Consider the following 22,916-nt stretch of genomic DNA (forward strand, 5'->3'; position numbering starts at 1 on the left):
AAAGTCATTACATGACATGTACAAAGCGAAATGGTGTAGGGTATCTATTGATGGCCGCTTACTCACTACAATACTTTCACAAATTTAATTTATTTTCGTTTCTCAATCAAGCTATGGAGTCTTTCCTTCTCACCTACATTCAATAATTTTCCACAAACCGAAAGGAAATGCATATAATGCGGAGCTTTCTTAGTAAAGCAGGTGACGTAGAAGAGAGTATAATAGAATTGAACTCAGTGGAATTGAACTGGGTTCAGTGAATCTCTTAAGCATCGATCCAGAACTTATACCTTTAGAAATGCACTACAGAGAGATTATTTATCACAAAATCCCGCAAAGAGATTTACTTGTTGAACTGAAGGCAACCCAACCTATCCTAACACAACTCGAAATTCCAGTGTCATCTGATGATTAGATATTTTTAATATATAAAGTAAACGATCCACGAGTTATTCGATCAATTCCCGCGAGCAAAGTCGGCAAAAGTCTGTAGAAGCGGTACACTGCAGTGAAGATTGCTTTTTTCGAAATGGAGGCAAGTAAATGATAAAAACAGAGAACTTGACTTCAGTGGAACTAGGTTTTATTTATTAAAAGAAATGTTTTTTCTTCAAGTCCATTCTCTACTTTAATTATACCTTACACCACTTGTAACATAAAATATTCTTCAGTTTATGCGAACGTATAGAGCATCCAGGAGGGCTTTTATTACACCGATTGATTTAGAATCATTTTCTCAATCGATCTAGACTGATTTGTCCGCCTGACAATTGTACGCATGTCCCATTTGCCTTCGCCTAAGGACGAACACCATTTGAAATGTTTTGAATCCCTTCAGTTTTTCGATCTCTCCTCAAATAACACCTCGTTTCGAAAAAAAAATTCAATTTTCAACATTTCTCGGGAAAAGTGTCTAAGTAATAGTATTATGACGTTCTAAATTAGTGTGAAAACTTTGATTCGGCCGAGGCAATTTATTGAACCCTCTTTCATATAGCCGTGCTTACGAGTATTCATAAATAATAATCTGATACAAAAATGTAAATGGGTGTGTTTCTTGGACACGATTCCATATAAGATTTCTCATGAATAGTAAGCTTTATAGTAATATTTACGAAGTAAACTAGGTTTGGTGGATTTGGAACACGTCATGTGATATCGTCCAATGTACGGGATTTCATGAAAAGTATAGCATTGCATGGAAATAATGTGTAATTTTTAGTGTATCATTAGCAAAACAAGTGAATGAAGTACTAGTCGAAGTAGTATAGGGTATCTAATGGTTGGCCATGCTCGCCTATGGTGTTCTTATTTGTTCTCATTACATTTTTTACTTGAAAGGTGAATTTAAAAATATTGTGCATTGTGCATTCATTTACTATGTAACGAACGATAATAAACGTTATTGCCACAGTTTTGACGACAAATTAACAATAATCCCATACATTAGCCATTGGGTCAAATAGATCGGAGCAATAAGATGACTTATAAATTCATTCATGTTATAATTTATATTGTACGGACTCCCAAGTCGGTGTTCACAGCTATAGAGAAAGCTCTGTCGGTAAGGCATAATGGTCACACACCCACTACGTTGCCGCCACCACCTCCCTATTTCTCTCTTTGTTTCTTTTTCCTTACTTCTTTCTGACCGTCATCGCTATCGCTACGCCTATAGGGGATATTCCCTAAGGGGGTAGGTGACATCACAAAAAAGAAAACAATATTGTACAGTGTACTTTCTTTTATCAAAAATTCAAAATTATCATCTCGCAGTCAGGTCAGTTGTAACCATCTGTCTCACTTTTAAGGAATGCACATAAGGAATATTCTTAATACTAATTTTTTTTTTTAATTTTCGTTTTATTGGTACCATAAAAATGAACTGTAGAGGAAAATCCAAATACAATCCTTAACAACATGTTTTCTTTCTTGACACACAATTTCCGGCCTTGAGAGAACGTGGTGAGTTTGAGCGTGAGAAATGTCACAACATGATGCTCATGCGAAATGAACCTTAGAAAGAAGTATTGAAAGAAGTAAACTAATAATGCAATGATTCCACAAATTTTTGAAATGCATTTCTTTTTAGAAATAAAGAAAATTGTTATGTTTGTGTTTTCCTACAAGGATTCGGCATTTCTGCGAATCAGTTGGTGGTGTGTTTGCAACGTATGCAAATTTTCGACATCTGGTTTTAATTAGACAACGAAATATCGCACTGGCTGGCACTTATTGATCTGCAGAGGCTTCAAGCCAGTTTTGAGGAACGCTACTGTAAAACTACAGTCTAACCTGACGTGATTTAACTTAATTTCGAGAAAAAGTCTTAGAACACTATATGTCTGGGCAGAGATAACAAGTAAAGCGTTGAACACAATGAATGCTTAATTATTTTTAGACAATCAAAATCAAATTTTATTTTGGCATTTGGTGTGCGATGCACGACGCAAACGCGTTCATTGCGTTCAAATTCATTTTGTCTCCGAATCTTCAAAAGTCATATCAGCTCGAAAGCATTTTCAATTTAAAATAAAGAAGGACGGCCTGCAAGTACAAAAGCATCTCCTAAAATAGGCTGTGAGGACAAAATTTGTACATAATGTTAGTTCCACATATAAGTCAGATCAAACATTTTCGCTTTAGCGTAAAAATAGTTGCAGGCGACAGTATTACCGTCCAACTGACTAGACCGCAATGAAAAGTAAATTCATGTTCGAAGTTAATTATCCGCTTGACTAGTCGAGGAGATGAGAACAGCGACTGCCAAGTAAGTATTCAAGGATTTAAATCTTAAGTGCGGTAGAGTTTTCTCTGATCGCAGCTCTGGGGAGTGCTCAGTCGGTAAAGGCATAACAGTTATCGATTGGACACACGCTCACTAAGCTGCTGCTACCACCCCCATATCTCTTTCTCCCACATCTCTTCTTTCTGTCCGTCACCGTGTTACACAATAGGGGACAAATAGGGTTATATTAAAAAAAAGGGAAACAAAAATTTGCAATAGGAAGCTAACCGCCCGGTCACACGCATCTGAAACCGAAAAGAATTCGAAAAACGTGGAACGAAAGCAGCTTCGCTCTATCTCCCTGAACGAAGAGTGTGTAAAGATGTAAAACGTCAGCCAGCAGTAGTTAATGTTAGATCACTGGAACCGATAGTTATTAATCATGACTGTATGGCTAAAGTAAGTGATACTGGAAATGAATGAAGCAATTCCTCGATGACTTATTAAAAAGCTATAAGAGGAAGAACTGGCCATATGGTCGTGAGGAGGAGATTATATAAAATCCGTAAGGATACAGTAATTTATCTCGGTAATGGTCCAAGGAATTATATAGTAAAAAAAGTCTTAAGAGAAATTTCTGGGTTGCCAGAAAGCCTATTTTAGGCCAAGGAATTTAAGTCCGTACCTGCTTGCATTTTGATCACTTTTTCGCTTGAAAAATGCATTTATTGACAAAAATTGATACAATTTATATTAATGAAAATATTTTCAGTCATTTTCTACTACTTCTTCCCACCTTTCTGCCAGCACTGTGATACCGTGCCAAAAGAACGATATTGGGTTGGTAGTAATCTGATCAGCGATACATTTTCGTGCTTCTTCAGTAGTTCGAAACCGCACATCAGCCAACCCACGCTGCATTGATCTGAACAGGTGGTAATCAGAAGGCACTATGTCTGGTAAATACGCTACATGCGGCAAAACCTCCTTTTTGAGCTGCAACAATGTATATGTGCGACCGAGCATTGCCACGCAAGAGGATGCTGTTGCTGCTCTTCTAGCAAGCAATCCAAAATAGCATTTCCAGTTAATTCCTCTGCTAATCATTCACCAAATCAAAATCGACGATTGGGATATGATCGAGCAGCGTCACCATAAGCTTTTGAAAGTGTTCATCGCAGCTCTAGTTTTTATAACTGACTGACTTATCATAACCATAAGCGTTTCTTTGCCACAGCGACCAATGAACCAGGCTAGGTGGACTGGTCAAGAATTTGTTTTACTTGTGTATTCACATTAATTTGCAGAAATAGTTCAACATTTATGAATATTCTTAAACTGATTTAGCTGATGAAATTGATCTTCTGCTGTCAGTTAGCAAATCAACGAAGCGATCGTTCGCTGAGTTGAGGAAAAAAGGATAAATGTGTACGCGAAGGATTTAAGTAACATCGAAAAATATAAGAAAATGTGTAAATATAACAAAAGAGAGACAGAGTTGTATTTTAGGGTTTACTTCTTTCCATCTAGTGCCTATCTACTATGCTCCGGCAGGGATCGTATACATTTCACATTTCAATGCCATTTACTTTTATGCTCATTAAAGGGTATATTAATACAATAGATATCTCTATGTGATGAACTTACTTGCGAGCTAAACGTTTCCTGATGCCGGCCAGCATTTTTCCTGGAGAATTATTGTCACTGTTTCAGCGAAGGTAAGGGTAGTTGCGCGAAGCAATTTACGTTACAAAGATGAACGAAAAAATAAACATCGGCAAACACTAATTATGTTTTAATAGAATTCGTTGATTGATTTCACGGTTTCTTCGTTTTGCTTCGTATTTGCTGCGACGGTTGAACGGAAAAATTTTAAAACGCGCCTAGCCGTTGCTTTTGCATTGTTGTTAACGCTAGCGCGAATAAACCCACTACCCGCTATCGCGTAGAAAAGAGAAAAACTTCTTACTTTTCAAGAGTTTTACTTTTAACACAAATTTTTTCTTTTCTATTAAATGATTGCTTAAAACAAAGAAAATATTATTATTTTTTTTATTTTTTTTTTTTCTTTTTAACCTCTACCTTAAATAAATTTTAAGTTGATTTAGAGCAAATATTCTAGGCACTCATTTTTTTGTTCTTTAATTATAGCTTAATATTAGTTAAAAATTGATTTTATTAAATTTATTGTTTATTGCTTTCATTTTATTTGGTTGGGTTTTTTTTGTTTAATTGCTTCGGTTTCTGCCTCTATTATTTGGGTTCACTCACACGTACACGGGCACTCATGCATGTATGCATTTAAATGTTATCAACAACGGATGTTTTGTTTATTTCTTAAGATTTGCATTTCATTTCTTTTTCTGCTTATGATGATAGCTTATGCTTTTGTATCGTTTGTCGCCTGTTCGTCTATCATTGCTTGCGTACTATGTCTCCGTTCTTGGCGCTGTGCGGTAGGTCGGTCCATTTGATCTATAAAGAAGGGTAGAAAACATATAAATTGTAATATATATCCGCGTAGGTATTTTCTCATTGCTTTTAAATTAATTCAGAAATAAATTTAAAATGATTTATCGATAAAAAGTGTGAATATTTAAATGTTTTTTTTTTATTTTTTTTTTTTTTTACATTTACGTGATGTGTCATACGAATAATTAAAGGCGGCGATGGTTTGAAAATTTCGCGATATTCTAATAAATTAACAGAGACAAGTTTATGGAAAAAGTTTTGAGAGATATTTTACTTTTATTACTTATGACCTTTTCATCACCTTTATGGCCATCAGGATAGGTCTTCTGTATTTTCTAGACAGAAAACCGAATCAAAGGATTTTGACACGGATTTTTTGAAATGAACTTTAGAAAGTTTAGCTTTATATACAACACTAACTGTATTTTGAGATTGATATTCAATTCTTTATCAATATCCGGACTGCTCGACTACTACATCTTTTTCTATTGTTTGTTAGTTTTTTTTGACTTCATCAGTGATTTCTTAAGAAGAGTGAGGTGAATCTGTTACAAACATGTTTTCGTTGCACTCCTCTAAATTCTTTATTGAGTTAAATTAATTTTATAGACTTTTAATCAATTACAGTTCAACGCTTTTTGCCCAGCCACACGTATTTGCCTGGCTATAAAGTTCGGCCTTAGTATTCGACGTGAAGCTCAACTCGATAATTAACAAGAACGCTTATCAACCATCGTAGTGGAGCTCTGCAAAGGCCATAAGATAGCTCTCTTAAATAGTTGACTGCTGCATGCCCACCCTTTTGTATTAGTACTTATGCTTTCATCTTCTTTCTACCATTTCTGACGAGCATATACGTAAGTTAGTTAATAAACACAAGAGAGTCAATAACTGAAACTTAAATAATGATCCATGCATAGAGTAAACTAAAATGAAACATTTCCAAAAATATTTTATATAAAAATGATCAATCTGTTATCAAGTTTGTATCAGGCTTGACCTTGAGCTCACAGAGTTCTTCTGCCAATGCGAAAGATTACCAAAAGTTACTCAAACAATTATTAAGTTTTTCAAATTTCTCTTAATATGCAATGCAAACAAGGCAAGTGACAAAGAATCTTATAGGGGTTAGAATGGACGGAGGGACAGACATGCTCGCTTTAAAAATAAAGTTTGTTGGTTTATCGTTTGTGGACTTAGATGGGGCAATATTTACCTTGCTACCAGGCTGATGTTTAATGAGATGATGATGAGATGTGATGATCACCTTTTCAAAATTCACACGGAGAATGGCTCTTTATGTACATGTGGGGCTTTGCAATCTCCTAATCGTATTCTATTTGCCTGTCCGAAGGTTTCCACTTACATAAGATACATAAGTGTTGACAGTCGAACTACGAACCTACTCTCTCTTACACTTTTTCACTCTCGCATCTATCAATTCCTTCATATGATACTTTATACTCATGTACTGCATTACTACTTACACAACGAAATTTATTTCCCGCTGTTCTGTTCCATCGAGTAATATGTATATTTTAATAAAACTAAAAAAAAAAACATGTAACGTGGAGGACGTAAAACACGCAAGATTGAAAGGACACGTAATCAAATAAATATTAAAATAAACAGATTATAACAATGTATGTCAAATCTAAGCTAAACTTTACTAAGGCTCAAACAATGAACTCTGTGTTCACATTGGGTCTTTTTTGCAGGTCTCAGCGAATTTTCGGTTGTTGAATTACTAAAGAGAAGAAGACGAAGTAAGAAAAATCTATTTGCTGTGCCGCGTCTTCTGTATCCTGCTCCTTACGTTCCTTTGAAACGAAAAATAAAAACCAAAGAAAAATAATATTTCTCAGCTTATGTGGTGCTGTGGACCTGTCTGCATAACCGTTTTGGAGCGTTTTCAGTATCAACTGGGCTGCAATAACTGCCAATGTCTTTTGCGCAATTTGAAAAAAGATTTATTTGTGACAGGAAGAATTTTTATCAGACAAATTCTCTCAGACAGAAGGACAGACAAGCCCTGAAATATTTAGCGTTTTATACTGACCTAGGATATAAATACTTTAGATGGTTTGTGCAGCTTGCTCCTGGGTTTTGCAGACATTTTAACATAGTGCATGTGGTCCCATTCTTCAAGGACGTTTTGACTTTCTCGATAGTCGATTGGTTCCGGCATGCAAAGTTTTCTTATTTATGTGTTTAATTAGGTTTAGCCATCCATCCGACGAAATCAAGAGATGCATTAAATATTTTCTAGTTCTTTAAAAATCTCTAGAATGTTTCATAACTTGCAGATTGCGACGCGTCAGCTTTTAGTGGAATGAAATTGTGAAAAAGGCACAAAAGATTATGCTGCATGCATGAGGCTGACAAGCCATGCAAAGGAAAAGCATCGATAACAGATGAAAAAAATTGCTGTGAAGCGCTTAAGTGTTTTCAAATGCCGCACAAATTGAGAGTAAGTATCACGCAATGAATGTGTTTGTGTATATGTATGCGCGTGCGTGCGTGCGTGTGTGACGTTTTGATTGTGAAAGCTTCTCATAAATATGCATTAAAAATGCATCAATTAAACACCATTCATAGTGATTACTACTGTTCATAATGCTGTCGATGCAATGCGATGCAATCCGGCTACGGCAGTTGTTTCGACATGAAAATGTTTAATTATACTTTAAAATTTCATGAATAAGAAAAACAAAGAAAAAAACAAAATTCATATAAAAAACGTTAACTAACTGACATGCATATGTAAACATGCATATCGAGGCAATGAGATACTTGATTAATGCATACATGCATCACAGACAAGCAAGTAAGCAAACACTGAAGCTTCGACATACTTTTCCGATGTTAGAAAACAATATTGAATTGAACAAAAGGTGTTCGGCTAGATGGACGACCAACCACTTGATAGGTAACAATGAAGCCCATAACTGTTTTATTTATTTGTTTTTTCAACTTCAAATCAATTTAAAATGTAGTTTTTGTTGTTTTCATTTAACACTTGGGCAATGGTATAAAGACAAGGTAACCAGAAAAAACAAAATAGAAGAGAAGCACGTATAGAAAGTAGAAAGTACGGGATCCGATGCGATAGCACGTTAGCTTTCACGCAAGCTAAACCCCCTTTTCGAAAACCATAAGATTTTGTTTACGTTTTCCTGCAAAATAGTATTATAACACGATTTCCCATTGCGTCTACCACTTGGGCTCTTTTAACTCGAAAATAGGAATAACGCGCCAGTCCACTAAGAATTTTTCTTCGTCACGGAAATAATTTTTGTTTTTATATTCGTTAACATAAGATATTTAATTTAATTTTAAGTTCGATTTTTTTTTCGTATCCTTTACCACTTGTCGTACTAGGATATATGAAAGTCGTGCGGATAGATGCCACCTATAGAAGGAGCTAAGACAGACCGACCTTCTGTTATACCAAAGGTGATTCTGTCGGTCTGTTTGTCTGTCTGTCCGTCCGATGTTTGCCCCTGCAATCTTGTGTCCAAGTTACAAGCAATTTTTGTGATATCTTTATGAAACTTGGCAGATTGTGTGCGACGAACGTAATTAACAATACTTCGGATTGGACCACTTTTTCCGCCACTTTCCACATAATGGCTTGTTTTCAAACGTCATTATGTACACTACTATTGTATTAAGCGAAGTTGTGTAGGGCATTTAAGGGTGTGCGATGGCCGAATATAATGTTTCTCCTCTTAGTTTGCTCACGATTATGTGCACATACGTGGTGAGCACTTAAACACTAAATAAAATAACCTTTGGTCACCTTAACGAATATGGATTTTATTGTTTCACTCTTGAGCGAATTTGTACAAGTATTTACTAAACTACTAGCATAGTAAAAATTCACCTGCTTTCGTTATATTGATTATGCTTAACAATTTTTATGAATTTTTTTTTTTTTTTCAAAAATTTTCCATTTTTTCTCTTTGATTTAAACATAAACGCAAGCACATGTTATTCATCAATAAACATCACCTTAGCATTAACTTATAATTTATGTGTTTTTCATAGTCATCATCATCATCATCATCATCATCATCATCATGATAGTGATCATCATCGTTATTTTTATTGACAACATCATGAATAACATTAATATCATTAAATAAAATTGATAGATATTTTTCATGTGATTTCAAATCCACTGACTGACTAACCATTCCATCTGTCTGCTGTGTATATGTGGAGTGGAGTGGAGAAAAACTAAAAATAAAAGTCAGGCACAAACACCAACTAAATGATGAACGTTTGCAACATATCGCAAATAAGATGTCGATGATAATTGTTGCATGTCATGCTAACCAAATGCCAACAACAAACAAACAAGATTTTATTTGATGTTTACTCGGCATTAAAAGCCCGCTCTTTGTTTTGCTTTTAGGTAATGTGTGGCAAGATTTTACAGTTTTTACTTCATCGTGAAAATGCTAATCACCTTAACTTCAATTAAACAAACAAAGTTTACTTATTTCATATAAATAAATATTCAGTAGATTTATGCTAAAGTTTGAATGATGTGACGAAATGTCTTTTGAACGAACTTTATAAACCGATGAAATATGATTTCGATAAATAAAAATCGTACTTCAAAAAATGGCGACAGTTTGTAAGTGTGTAGTGACTGAAAAAGAATGATATGATGATTAAGTGACAATTTCCACCTTGCAATTCCTTTTCATCTACTTGGAGTCACGTATATATATATATATTTTCTCAAGAGAGATTTAATTGTAGCTTACATCTGGCAACCATTGCATTTTTCACTCGTTTGCTGCCTCTATGCGTTCTATTGACAAAATGTGGCGACCATTTTGTACCCTAAGCACTAATCGGTTTATTATCCGCTAGAACAAAGGTCCTAAGATCGCAGCCCCCAGATCGCGTACGGTTTATATTTGCGGCTCAGCCGACAAAACTCTACACGACAATAATAATGAACGTAAAATATTCCCTCCATCAGGTTTCCTACCTATGACGTCTAACGTATCTCTACTTTATGGGTACGTCTGTGTGAGTGTGTGTGCTTTTTTGCAATGTTTGTTTACTCCATCTCTTCATATTGAATATGTCTTTATCAAATTCAAGCTGTAGTGCAACTAAATGGAAAATCGTTGATGAGAATTGAAATTTCCAAGAAAAATGAGTCTCGGAATACGTTTGCTGTGAAGAAAAAAAAAAAAAAATAATACTGCTTCGTATATGGAAGAATACTATTAATGTGCCAAAGTTGTATCACATTCAACGTCACTATGAACGTCATAAATCAAAAAATAATAATAATTATGAAGACTTAATGAGACAAGAAAAGTTGAAAGAACTTAAGTTGCGATTGAAGAGACAATAAATAATGATCAATAAATTACTGCAACAAAGCGAAACCGTCGTGCATGCAAAATACGTCTTGTAGGTGTTGATGCGGTAGCTATCATTGACTTTATGAATATCTAATAAAAGGTGCGAATATTGTTCGCCTGAGAAATGGAAAATATTTTTAAGCAACCTTTTCGCCCCGAAATACAATCAGATAAAAAGCTACTGATTTTGCTGCCAAATAAAGTAATCAAATAAAACGAAAACCCCTTCATTTCCAAGGCATTTCTCTTGTCTTTGTGTAGCATTGCTAAGAAGAAAAAATAAACCAAGATTTGTGGTGGATCCAACATTCCTTACATGCATTGTGTTACACATTTCCAAATGTAATGCGATCCGAAACATTTTCAATTGCATTCGTTTATGGAAAAAGCGCGCCGGTGAACCAAGTTTCATTAAAGTATTCCACAAATTACGGCCTATAAGTTGAACACAAGAGAACAAGACGAAGGGAGGGACGGACGAACAGACGGAAAGTGATTTTGAATCGATCAGTCTAAGAAAATATGGGTATATCTCTCTCTTCTGCGTGTTATATGCATCTTCACAAACTTAATCTATCCGTCTGCCACCTATAGTGTAGGGGATAAAAACGCAGTACAAGTAGATAGTGAGAAAGGAAAACATGTTGTCATATATCAAATAAGTTATTAGTTTTATAAGATCTCCTGCTTTCACTCACAAAATTCTAGACTTTTTTAAGAAAATTATAAGAGAATATTCCGTAAATCTATCCTGTGCTATCCTGTGTCCAACTTATATATAGCAGTCCAGGGATTTGAAAGCAAAGCAGATAATGCAAGTTGTTTTCTAGTCCAAAACTTGTCTCTCTTGGTTGATAGTACAACACGCTGAAAGTAAAAGATCAGGGCATGAGGAATTAGTGTAAAAGAGTTAAAGCGTTTAATTGTTGAGTCAGATCTTTGGGCAAATCATTTGAGAAAACAATACTTGACGCACTTTCCGACAGGTAAAATTAACAAACCGATTTAAGGCGAGTCGTATGAAAAGGAGAATTGAATTTGAAACAGGATTTGTCGACATTAAACGTTCGGAAGACAAAGTTTTGTTCGCATTTTTCAATTTTCTGAGTAAGCACCGAATCACTTACTTAAATATGTGCAAATGAAGCTGATTAAGATTAAGTTCGACTAAAATTTAAAGCTAAAACTCATTGAAGTTGATATGAATGATACTAACAACTACGAACTGGGTAGCGTGCCGTTCTTTAAAGACCTGGATGTTTTATCGGCTCACAAGCATGTTTAATGCTTGCCGTGATAAGAAAAGTTGCTTTTGGGCATTAAGAAATGTTGAGCGGAAAGCTTTAATGGCCTCTAAGCGCCCATTTTTTTCACTTATCAGGTCGTCACTAGAATGGTTGTTCATTGTGTGGTCACCAACTTACAATTCATATATTGATTTATTAGATTCGGTACAAAAACAATTGTGGTTGTTTGTCCTTCGTCGCTTAGATTTCAATCAACCTGTGTCCATGTGAGCTCAGCCTCAAACGTGTTGAGTTACCGTCTTTACAAGCAAGGCGCAAAGTGATGATGATTACCCTCGCCTCTAAAAGCCTATAGGAACTTGTTAACCGTTCTTGGTTTTCTTGTTGGAAGAAAACTTTCTTTTTGCAAAATTCGACTTTATTCATCAACGTAGTCTTCTTCAAGACTGATACTCTCAATCCAACGATTCTTTAATATTTCGAAACTTGTTTTGTAGACAAAGAAGTACACGTGAATATGCACAAAGACCTCGTCACCCAAAGTATTTTTCCTGGGAAAACTCTTTTAAAATATATCAAAGGGTAAGCTAACAGCCATTGAGTATTATATCTCGAGAGAGTGGAAGATGGGACATCAAATTGAAGTTCCATTCAGGCAATTTGGCATTGGAGACATTCACTTGCAACCCGGTGACATTTGCAGCATATTCGGCATCCAACGTTCACTCAAACTGGGCATGCCAAACTGCTAACTCACTACTTGACATACTCGGTCTTTGGACACGTTCAAGGCCGCTGCTATTTCTCTAACCCTAACTCGATGATCAGCCAGAAATATTTGGTGGAGATGAGTGTTTCATTTCAATTATCCGTCGTAATTAACGATGCAGAGACGCAATACAAAGCGTCCAGCTGTCTGTACAGATATATTACCTTTACTTTAGTGGACTATGGCCCCCATTCTACATCCTGCATGACCCTGCAGCTGTTCATGAAACGACTCCCCAAAATAGGGCGCTACATAGAAAGCGGTTGAAAAGGTGATCCGATCCGAACCATTTTCGATAGCGTTCGTCCTTGGGCCAAGTTTCATCGAAATATACCCTTGTACCACAAGTGATGGTGATAGATGAGTAACAAATACTAAACGACAGTTCGTTACTCGTTTATTTTCGCTGTTGTAAAAGCGCTCATATCGACTTATGTAGAGAAATTCTCCCGTCTTCCTTTCCAAGTCTGAAGCTGTACCGACTATGCGTGTATTTACACTTAAGGGACGAAAGAAGTTTCCTGTCAACCGTGGAATCAACGGCGTTCACCATGGGGTAGTTTGGAAAATAATAATCTTATTTGCACCAGGTTACAGTGTTTCCCCGAATGTAGATAAAGAAGAAATCCAAAGTGTGTGTCAGGAGTAATTTAAATTTAAATTGTTTTTTACTCCTTTTTTTTAATTTTTTCTTTACTTCTCGATTTAAATAAAAAATTTTGGCCAAATTCAAGCTTTCGTAAGCTTTCAAATTTCACACTTCTACTCTAGGATACCGATGCCGATTCAATTACCCTTAGAGAAGACGGGAGCAACCGTTCTTCGTTTGTGCTGTTTGCATGCGTAACCTTTAGTTAACTGCCCGTTATGCATAATGAACACATATCTGTTGTACATGCAAATGGCTATGAAAAATGTTCTGAATTTGTAAAATATTATTAACACACGGATAAACTTATACGTCACTCGGCTACCTACGTGGATTAATTTTCGCAGTGATTTAAGGTTCTTTTTATTTATGGCTGTAACCGTACGCCTTTCGTGAAATTCATAAGCGAGTGAACATCGTGCACGTGAGTATTAATTGTGTCAAGTATGTATTTTAATCTGATGTAGTGCAGTATTACGAAGCACTTACAACTTCTTCCCTACATTCTTCACCTGATATTTCGGCTTTAAAAACGTGATTAATTGGTGCACGAAAATTTTCTGTTGCTTCACGAAAACAGAAACTTTAAATGCCTGTGAAAATATGCTTTTTGAAAGCGTTCGTTCTTTTCTTTTCTTTTTAATATGTGAATGAAGTTAATTTCAAAAAAGTTAGAATACTAGAGAGGACAGTTAGTCCTCCAAGAAACCTGGAAGCTATTGCTTTCATAGTTACATTTGATATGAAGTTGATATTTCAGCTTCGGTACCAAGGGCCTCTTTCTCCAGTTCTTTATGCTTTTTTTGTGAAAAGGGATAGCGATGAATACCAATTTATGAGTTTCTCGAAAGTTACTGGTGAAATGTTTTACGGCCTCTTCCTTATTATACACTCTTCCGTTAGATAGATACCGTTATCAAGTCTTTCTCTAAGCAAGCACTGTTTTTTGGCTTTTTGAAGATATTAACTAAGCCCTAAACACTGTTTACTCTCTTCCTATCTCTCTCTCTCTCTCTCTCTCTCTCTCTCTCTCTCTCTCTCTCTCTTTCTTTCTTTCTTTCTTTCTCTCTGTATTACATAAAATGACTTCTGAGACGTAAGAAAACTTGCAAGTATTTGCATAGAGTTTAGATCACCTGAAAGAATTAATAACAAGTAACCTTACCAGCGAAACTAATCGAATCGAGTTTAATTAGCAAAGACACCTACTATCTCCAAAGTGTTCTAGTGAACACTTACTGAATCTATATAAAAATACCTGCTAAACAAGCTAAAGAGATTCAAATACGCCTTTGCAGAAGTATATTTAGCAAATTTTTGAAGTTTAGTGTTTTAGCACAGTTTGGGACAATGGGCGAATTCGCGACTCTGTTACGTCCAAAAAGTTCCAACAAACCCCCAAAGAATTCGAAGGGAAATGGTGGGTGTCTTTGTTAGTTAAATTCAGATTTGGCTTCACGCCCTTCGTACAACGACATGAAGCAATAATATAAAGCTTTTTACCGTAAATTTTATTTAGCTTTGTCAGGGCTTGACTTAACTATTGTCCCTTAGGCAAACTATCGAGAAAATTTTCAGTTTAATACCGAACCTTACTCTTGCTATTATAAGGCGCGCAACTCATGTTTTTGGGTTCGATATAAGGACCGTGCTAAGGCTACGTGCAGTGAGCATATATGTCTAAAGTTTTGTTTTCTTTAAAACTCGGACTTGCATTTCCATATACAACAATGCCAGTCGAGTTTTGTATGAAAGAACAGTACTTGCGGAAGGCTTTACTTGCCGACCTTAATTTGGCAAACATACAGCTAGAGAAAAAAGAGCTTTACTTGAGGAAGCCTACAGCTTAGGAAAAAAACTCAAGAGGCGTACTGCTCAATCATAAATGCACAATACAAGTCTGGTTTCTAAAAACATAAATTTAGAATATTGAAAAAACGTTCTACAGTTAGTTACTGTGCAGAAATTATTCAAGACAAGCATTAATGGACTAATCTTCTATGCGACCTCTCTCGTTTGAGATGAAAATCGCAGTAACCGTGAGAGAAATGATATTTTTGCAGCAAGGGTGACTGAGTACATTAACAGTACTGCCTTTCTCTCGAATTTAAATATACGCATACGAACATCTTTATTATAGAAGCAATTGTTTTACTTGGAATTGTGAACAACACCGGTAAGGTTTCAGTAAACATTCAATGTCCATCGATGCTTTTTTATTACATCTGTAATTTACAATCTATATAAAGTTAATAAGTAAATGGTATATAAAGTGAGGAAAATAACATAGGTTATAGTCCCCTAATGAGAATAATATATTAATACAGATATGATGCTTGAATGAACAAAGAAAACTTCCAAAAATCGTTAAAATAATTTAAGGAAAAAAAATAAATTAATTTTACGATGCTGCTTCTTATCTCAATGGAAACTTAATAATTAATTGTGTAAAAATGTCTCCCAATCTTGGATTTCTACGCCTACCAATAGCGAAAAGGCTGCTTCTGGACCAAGCAAGCCATTAGCGAGCTATTATGTCTATGGCCTTAGATTATTAATTAGAAATCTTGTTTCGAAAAAACAAAATCGAAATTTACCTATGGAATTTTTGATTAACAAAACGGTTCGGTTCCATAAAGATCTCTTTCATGCAGTTAGTTCTTAGCGAGAAACGTACAATTTTTATTTAAAAACGCAATAGAGAAAAATCTTTATTTTCTCCCATTATAAAATTCCGCGGAGTTTACCTTTGTGGGCAAAGCGAGTTATACTGAAATTTGAGTAACGAAAAAAAAAAAAACTGATTTTCGCAAAGTTTAGCAAAAACGTCTTACACAAAATTCTTGTGCAGACGAATGCAAAACGAACAAAGTATTTTGATAAAATAACGCTGTAAATGCAAAAACAAAGAGGAGAGAGAAGAAAACATTAAAAAGTAAACCGCTTGTGGTAAACACTATTTTCAAGTACTATAATCCGTTCAACAAAAAGGAAGCATTTAAAAGCTTTTTAAAACATTCTTCAGTGAAGTTAAGAGCTGCCGTATGCCGTATGTTAATCAAGTTGATTGATTTGCGGTAAAAATAAAAACGAGGGTTGAACAAGACGATATTTTCAAATATTACGGTTTTATAACAATTTTAAAATTCTTAGAAATTCGCATTCATCGTAATGTTAAAAAGTTAAATGCACACATACTGGTTACTAATATTAGAAAGAAATACGATACGTATAAGTGAAGTTAGTATAAATCCAACCTTAGGTCAAAATAAGTAGAAACATTATTGTCGAGCAAGACCTGCCCTTGAATATTAGCAAAAATTTATTTATTTTTTTGATAAAATATTAAAAGCTAGGCTCACTTTTCAGAAAACCATTATATATTAACTTAATGCGGTCGTATGTAACAGGCAGAAGAGCTTGAGATGGGCCCACCTTTTATTACACCGATCATTTCAGAATCTTTACCTGAGTTGATCTAAACCTGTATGTCCGTCTGTCCATGCTTCACGATGAAAACATATCATAATAGTAATTCAACATAAAAAAATTAACTGTGTCACGGTTGGGCCATCTCAGCGTATTTTTTACATCTTACGTTAATAAGGATTTTCACGAAAATGGATCCTCTGTAGAGCAGACAAGCATAAGTTTTAACAAGTGGTGATGGAAATTGGTCCATAATATCATAGTAAAATCGTGCAAAAATGAATTCTACCACATTTGGACTATCTATGCCTATTTTTGAATCCTGACCTAGGTAAGGATTAAACTTGTACTATATTAGGTTGCATTTTGGGCCCGCTTCGACATGAAAACTGCACATGAAAAATCTGCCTTTATATAGAAACGAGATATAGGTTTCGTGTCCTATAATCAAAATAAGAATTGTGTAGACAGTGCGGCGTAGGGTATGTATGTATGTCGGCCTTGCTCGACTATAATGTTCTTACCTGTTTACATTTAACTACTGTTACCGATCAATTTTTATCACGTAATACTAAAAATTAGTTTTTGTCATCCTGTAAATGCCTATTTTCCCTCTCCATCATTGTCGTGTGAATCAGCACCACGTAGTTTTTTTTTTTTTGTGCTCTTTTAAAGCCCAGGTCTGCGCCAACGGTCTACAAACTTTCGAACATTTGGAGGCTAGCGTTGGTCAGGTTATCGGAGACAAAAGCTTTTAAAAACTTTTAAAGAACGGGATCGGGAACGGGGACAGCATGAATCGATTTCATCATTGAAACTTGGTTGTAATTTATAGTTACGTCTTAAAAAACTGTCCTGAAGCAAAGTTGCTTGATAAGTAAAAGCACAATGGTGAGACACGACTCACCAGTAAATACCCTTCGCCACTTTCTTTAATACATTCACTCATATAAGGACTTTTCAAAGTAAGACGGATGGAGAAGTGGTTGAAACAGTGACCCCATCCGAGCCATTTGGACTAGAATGGGTCGGTGTACCAAATTTCATTAAACACAAGCAAAAGTTGCGATCTGGAAGTTGAATACAAGAAAAGAAGATGGACAGACAATAATAAAAGGTGGGCCTATTTCAAGTTCTTCTGGGTGTTGCATACAATCGCATTAGCTTAATACAAGCTTGCCGCACAAGTGGTGAAGGGTATCGCAAGTTTCTGTTTTAAGCTTCTTTTTTCCTCCTTAAAGTCCGCATGCCATTCCCTTTTCTGTTGTTTGATTAGTTGATTAAAATTTTATTTTTTTCACTTTTTTTTCTTGTTTCTCTCATCTGCAATGAATTTGCATACAACTGTAAATTTACTTATAATTCGTTTCTCTTTTTTTTACACATTTTTGTGTTTCCACTTTATTCCACTTCATGCATACTTCGTCATATTTATGTAGCGTTTTGTGCGTAGATTACATTGCAAAACGTAAAAATAAAATATATATACATAAATAAATGTAAAAAAATTTTTTGCAATTTTTTAAATTGAAAAAATTGTATTTTTATTAAATTATGCGCAACGGCAGACGTTGTGGCGTGAAAAATTAAAGATTATGTATGTGCATAATGCACGTGAAGCACACAGGCAGAGTTTGTATCGCAAAAAAAAAAACAGATGAACACAAACGTAAAAAATCTTATTTTATACATTTTTGCACGTATACACAGAGATGAGCTAGAACTTAAATCACTGTAGAAGGTATAAAGCAACTTGACTGCTGACGAAAACCCGGTAAAGGCATACCAAGCAAAGTTCTTTTAACTAAAATCTAAATAAATTTTTCCACATGTTCATAGGAATGAAGTCGTCCGTCACTTTGATTAGGCATTTGCTTTGTAATTATAATCCGTTTCGTAATGAATAATAGAAGAGGTAGTAAGTTTAGCTCACTTCGCTATAGGTTAGTATGGAAAAATGGCGCCAACCTTATTGGAAGTTTCGACAATTTCGACCCCGAATGGGAGGAACCATACAGTGCGCGTAGTGAATCATCTCTTGTTGAGTTCTCGACTTCTCCAAGAAGAAGAAGAAGAAGAATGACAATGGAAGATATCCTCAGTTGATGACATTCTAGGTAGAAAGATCGTTAAGAAGAGTATTCACGTGGAAATCTTCAAAAGGCATATAGTCTTTGTAAGAGGATATGTAGATGCACAGTGTAAAGCATTGGTTGACAACCTCCTAATGCATATATGAGGAAATAGAGAATTCGACTTGTACAAAGTATTGTTGTTGTTATTGTTATAATAATTTATTTAGACCGAGTTAATTATATGTTCACGACAAAATTAGGATATGCATGGCAGTTCCATCTACAAGAAATATGAATTCAGGGATATGAGAGAATTAAATGAAAGAAAAGTAAATGGCAAACTTAAAAAGACGGGCAAGAACTTAGCGAATGAATAAAAGCATAGCTTGTCTTTGATCCTTTTTAGCAAACTCCCACAATTATAAATTCTCCTGGAAGACATCCGTGGCCAGCTATTGGGCTAGACTTCACCACGAATCGCGAAGATTTAATCCCTTAGAATGTGTTTTCCGTTCGAATTGCCTTGTTTTTGTTCGCAATAAAAAATTTCCTGTCAATTTTTGCTGGCAATTAATCATAGCAATGAACTTTTATTTTTAATGGCTTTTTATCTCCAATACTTTACTTAGAGTCCGTCTTTCTTATTCAATAGTTACAAAAATAGGGAATTTTTTTTGAAAAATCGATTTATATGATGTACATAAGCGAATATAACATTATCGTATGGGAAAGGCTGTTCGAAATAAGGCGTTATGTATGCAGCGGTCAAAAAGGCAGGTAGTGTTCGTCCTCGAGTCCAAGCACATTAAATGTACCAAATTTCACTTCCGACCTGTAAATTGAGCACACATATACATGGCCGGACATCAGACGTGCAGACGAAATGAGACCAATCCAGAATCATTTAGTGATCATTTTCGATAAAATAATAGAAGAATCTATCTCAACTGCTTCTGGTTGTTACAAATGTCCGCATACACTTAAGAGGTATAACAACCGACTTCAGGTGGATGGACGACAGAAGCACAAAATTCCATTAATCCTCAAAAACTATTAAATGCTAAGAATGCGCTTAGATTTAAGAAAAAAAGGAAAAAAAGAGGGCATCTGATGGTTCTGAATCGATCGGTATAATGAAAGCTGGGTCGATCTTAAGCTCTTTCGGGTGTTACATGTGTTCGCACAAACTTCATATCGGATACATCTTAACGTGAACTGAAAACGGTACACGCGGCGAATATCTTAAAATATTTGCTACTTTCTAAAAGTCTTTTTAAGCGCTTCACACAACGGTAAAAATTTGCTTAAGGATTTGCTCGAAGAGAGCGACTTAAATTGATATCCGATGCAGTTTGCAAAGTAATTATTTCTGTTTTTATGGACAGACCACGCCCAATTCAAGCTGGATTTTTCTGTTCAAAAATATCTTATTTTGAACCACTGCGTGAAGAGCAAGGCGCTTGAGAAAGAATCGAGATTGAAAAGAAATGAAAACAAAAAAGAAAAAATAGGATTTTCCACAGATAAGTCTTGGCCAACCTCTACGAAGGCTTTGGTAACTTTGTACAAAAGGATTTACTTTCAGATATAGAGCACATTACGTTTTGATGCTGAAACCACTGGATGTTAATAGCGACGGTGTTTGTATATCATTTTAAAACTTTTTGTATCTTTGGCCGAATATGTCTTCAGGAATTATAAACAGTTTCTCGTTGGTATATCTAATTGTATGAATCACCTAATAATCGACTGTCTAAAATCACTTTTTACAGAGACAAATTCATTTTTTTTTTTTCTTGATTTAAGTTTTATAGTTTTATAGTTCCTTTCATAACTTTTTTTCAAATTCTTTAAAACTGAGTAAATGAAAGGTTTTTTGTTACTTCTTCCTCCACTGCTTAGTCATCAAGAGTTTTTGATTTTCTAAAAATATTTATTAGTGCGGATATTGAAATTATGCATCGAATTATATCAGCACTCCCACAACGGTTTGGATTTGATTTCCAAATACGAAATATGATCGCTATGTGTAAACAATCTGCGTAACTATTCCATCCGCTTCTTCACCCTTTTAAGGTTTCAAATGTTTTTTTTTTTTTTTTGTTTTTCAAACCACCTACAATAACAGCATTATAAAGCGGACGGTATAATAACCATATAAAAATTTTTATATTTTTAACTTGAAAGCTTTAACTATTTGAAGATATGAAATATTGCTTTTCAGCTACCTACGATAACATTAAACAGTAAACTGATATATATGAAACCGTTAGCTATATGTAATCTTATAGACTTACAGCTCGCTTTAGGAAATTCTATACTTTCCCTACTTTTCTATCTGTTTACTCCAAATTAAAATTCGTGTAAACAGTTGTTAGGTTTAAGTACTTTATTTGTCTTTTAGCAAAGTATTATATAAAGACGACTAAAAACTGTATAGCAGCCTGCGGCCCACATTTAGATGTCCTACAGCACCCCACAATCACTCACATAAAAACTTTTTAAAATAAAGTTTTATATGGGAACTTGTCGACGATTGATCCGATTCGTGAGTTCGTCAAAATATCTCAAAAATTCCGGCCTGTAGGTTGAATAAACGAAAACAAGAAGGACGGACGGACGGACGAACTGAGGTGGATACGGAAAGTGATGATGGGGGAAAGGAGGGAGGTCGATTTATGCCATGTTCTTCTGCGTGCAAATTTAGTGTACCCTTGAACAACATAGTTAATACAACTATTGCGGAATTTCTTTAAAAAATGTTATTAACAAAACGAGCCTTACTGTTAATTCCTTAAAATTTGATATGAAAAAATTTTGGTCGTTCGTCAAATATAAAATTCAAAAAAAAAAAGGAAAATTTACTTGGTGAGTGAGGTTAAGCCCGATACTACAAAAAACGAAACTATTGTAGCCTGAATCCCATTCTTGCAATAGAAAGCATGTATCAAGTTTTATTCGGAAAAATCTTTTATGGAATACAGAATATGGAATACAGAATATGGAATACAGAATACAGAATGCGGAATACAGAAAAGAAAAAAGCTTTTTTTTTTAAATGATCAATCACTTAGGGGACATCCCTTAGACTTGTAACACGGGGCTGGTCGGAGGTAAGCAAAGAGGAAGAGAGAGAGAGAGAGAGATAGGGCGTGACCACAGCTTGGGGGATGAGTGCCGCGTCGGTAAGTGTTATGCCTTTCCTGGCCCAGAGCTCACTATAGATGCGACCACATGCAAACCGTAATTAACGCATGCACTACTACTGGAGAATTAAACCCGCGTACCTCGCTTTAATAGTCGCGATTTAAGTGCATGACTACATATTATACCCTAAAGAAACAGTTAATTATTTTTTCTTGCTTCTGGCATTTATGGAACGATACATTAAAAAGTGGTGCAATGCTTTAGTATTTCACATTTATACCTAAAGAATTTCGTATGATTTGTAAAAGAATTCAAAAATGACAGTGGTGCTATAAAAATCGTAGAAGGTCAATTTCCCTTACTCTGTTCTTCCCAAGCGATGTGTAAACAATGCATTGTGGCTACGTTTGTTTCTTTTTGTGGATTGATAATCTGGACACAGTTTTTAATTGTAGATCATAATTTAAATAGCTAACCCAGAAGAAGTACTTAGAATGGGGAGAGAACAGAGGATTCGAAGATATTGAGAAGTTGGAAACGGTTTCAGGTTTTTCAAAAGAGACATTAACTTGACAAAATTATACCCAGCAAGACGATGGAATTCTTGATCGGTAGTGGACATTAGTTCTAACAGATAAAAAATAAACGAAGAACACATTGAAAATTGAGCCAGCAGTCGATTCATTACAAAGAAGGGAAACGTATAAAAATACGCGCATAATTGCACAACTTTGATATGAAAAAGCACTAATCACTGACCCAGCCATCGATTCATTGCAAAGAAGCAGGAACAATTAAAATATCTGCACAATTGCCAAACATTGATATAAGAAAACACTGGCAACTAACCCAACAATCGATTCATACAAGGAAAACGAAAACATTAAAATTATGTACACATTTATCAAACGGTGACGTAACGGGACTCTTCTGCCCCCGCCCTCCCGGCCACTTTTCTATCACCCGAGCTAGCAATTATAAGCTTTAGTTTACAATATATTATTGTG

At 35.2% G+C, this 22,916-nt stretch overlaps 1 protein-coding gene across 7 annotated transcripts in view; it reads right to left on the minus strand.

The window, feature by feature from the left end:
* The window catches only part of LOC119639736 (probable WRKY transcription factor protein 1), a 158,061-nt gene that overhangs the window by 102,046 nt on the left and 33,099 nt on the right, over positions 1 to 22,916 (minus strand). For 6 of the 7 annotated variants that reach the window (XM_038037360.1, XM_038037359.1, XM_038037361.1 and 3 more), the window contains one exon: positions 4,376 to 5,203. In XM_038037360.1, coding sequence (XP_037893288.1) covers positions 4,376 to 4,410 — 35 coding nt within the window. In that variant the 5' untranslated portion in view covers positions 4,411 to 5,203. Of the gene's footprint in view, positions 1 to 4,375; positions 5,204 to 15,855; positions 15,926 to 22,916 lie in introns of those variants that run through there. The other variant, XM_038037362.1, reaches the window with a different exon arrangement.

Source organism: Glossina fuscipes, unplaced genomic scaffold (genome assembly GCF_014805625.2).
Source record: "Glossina fuscipes isolate IAEA_lab_2018 unplaced genomic scaffold, Yale_Gfus_2 113, whole genome shotgun sequence".
NCBI lineage: Eukaryota > Metazoa > Arthropoda > Insecta > Diptera > Glossinidae > Glossina > Glossina fuscipes.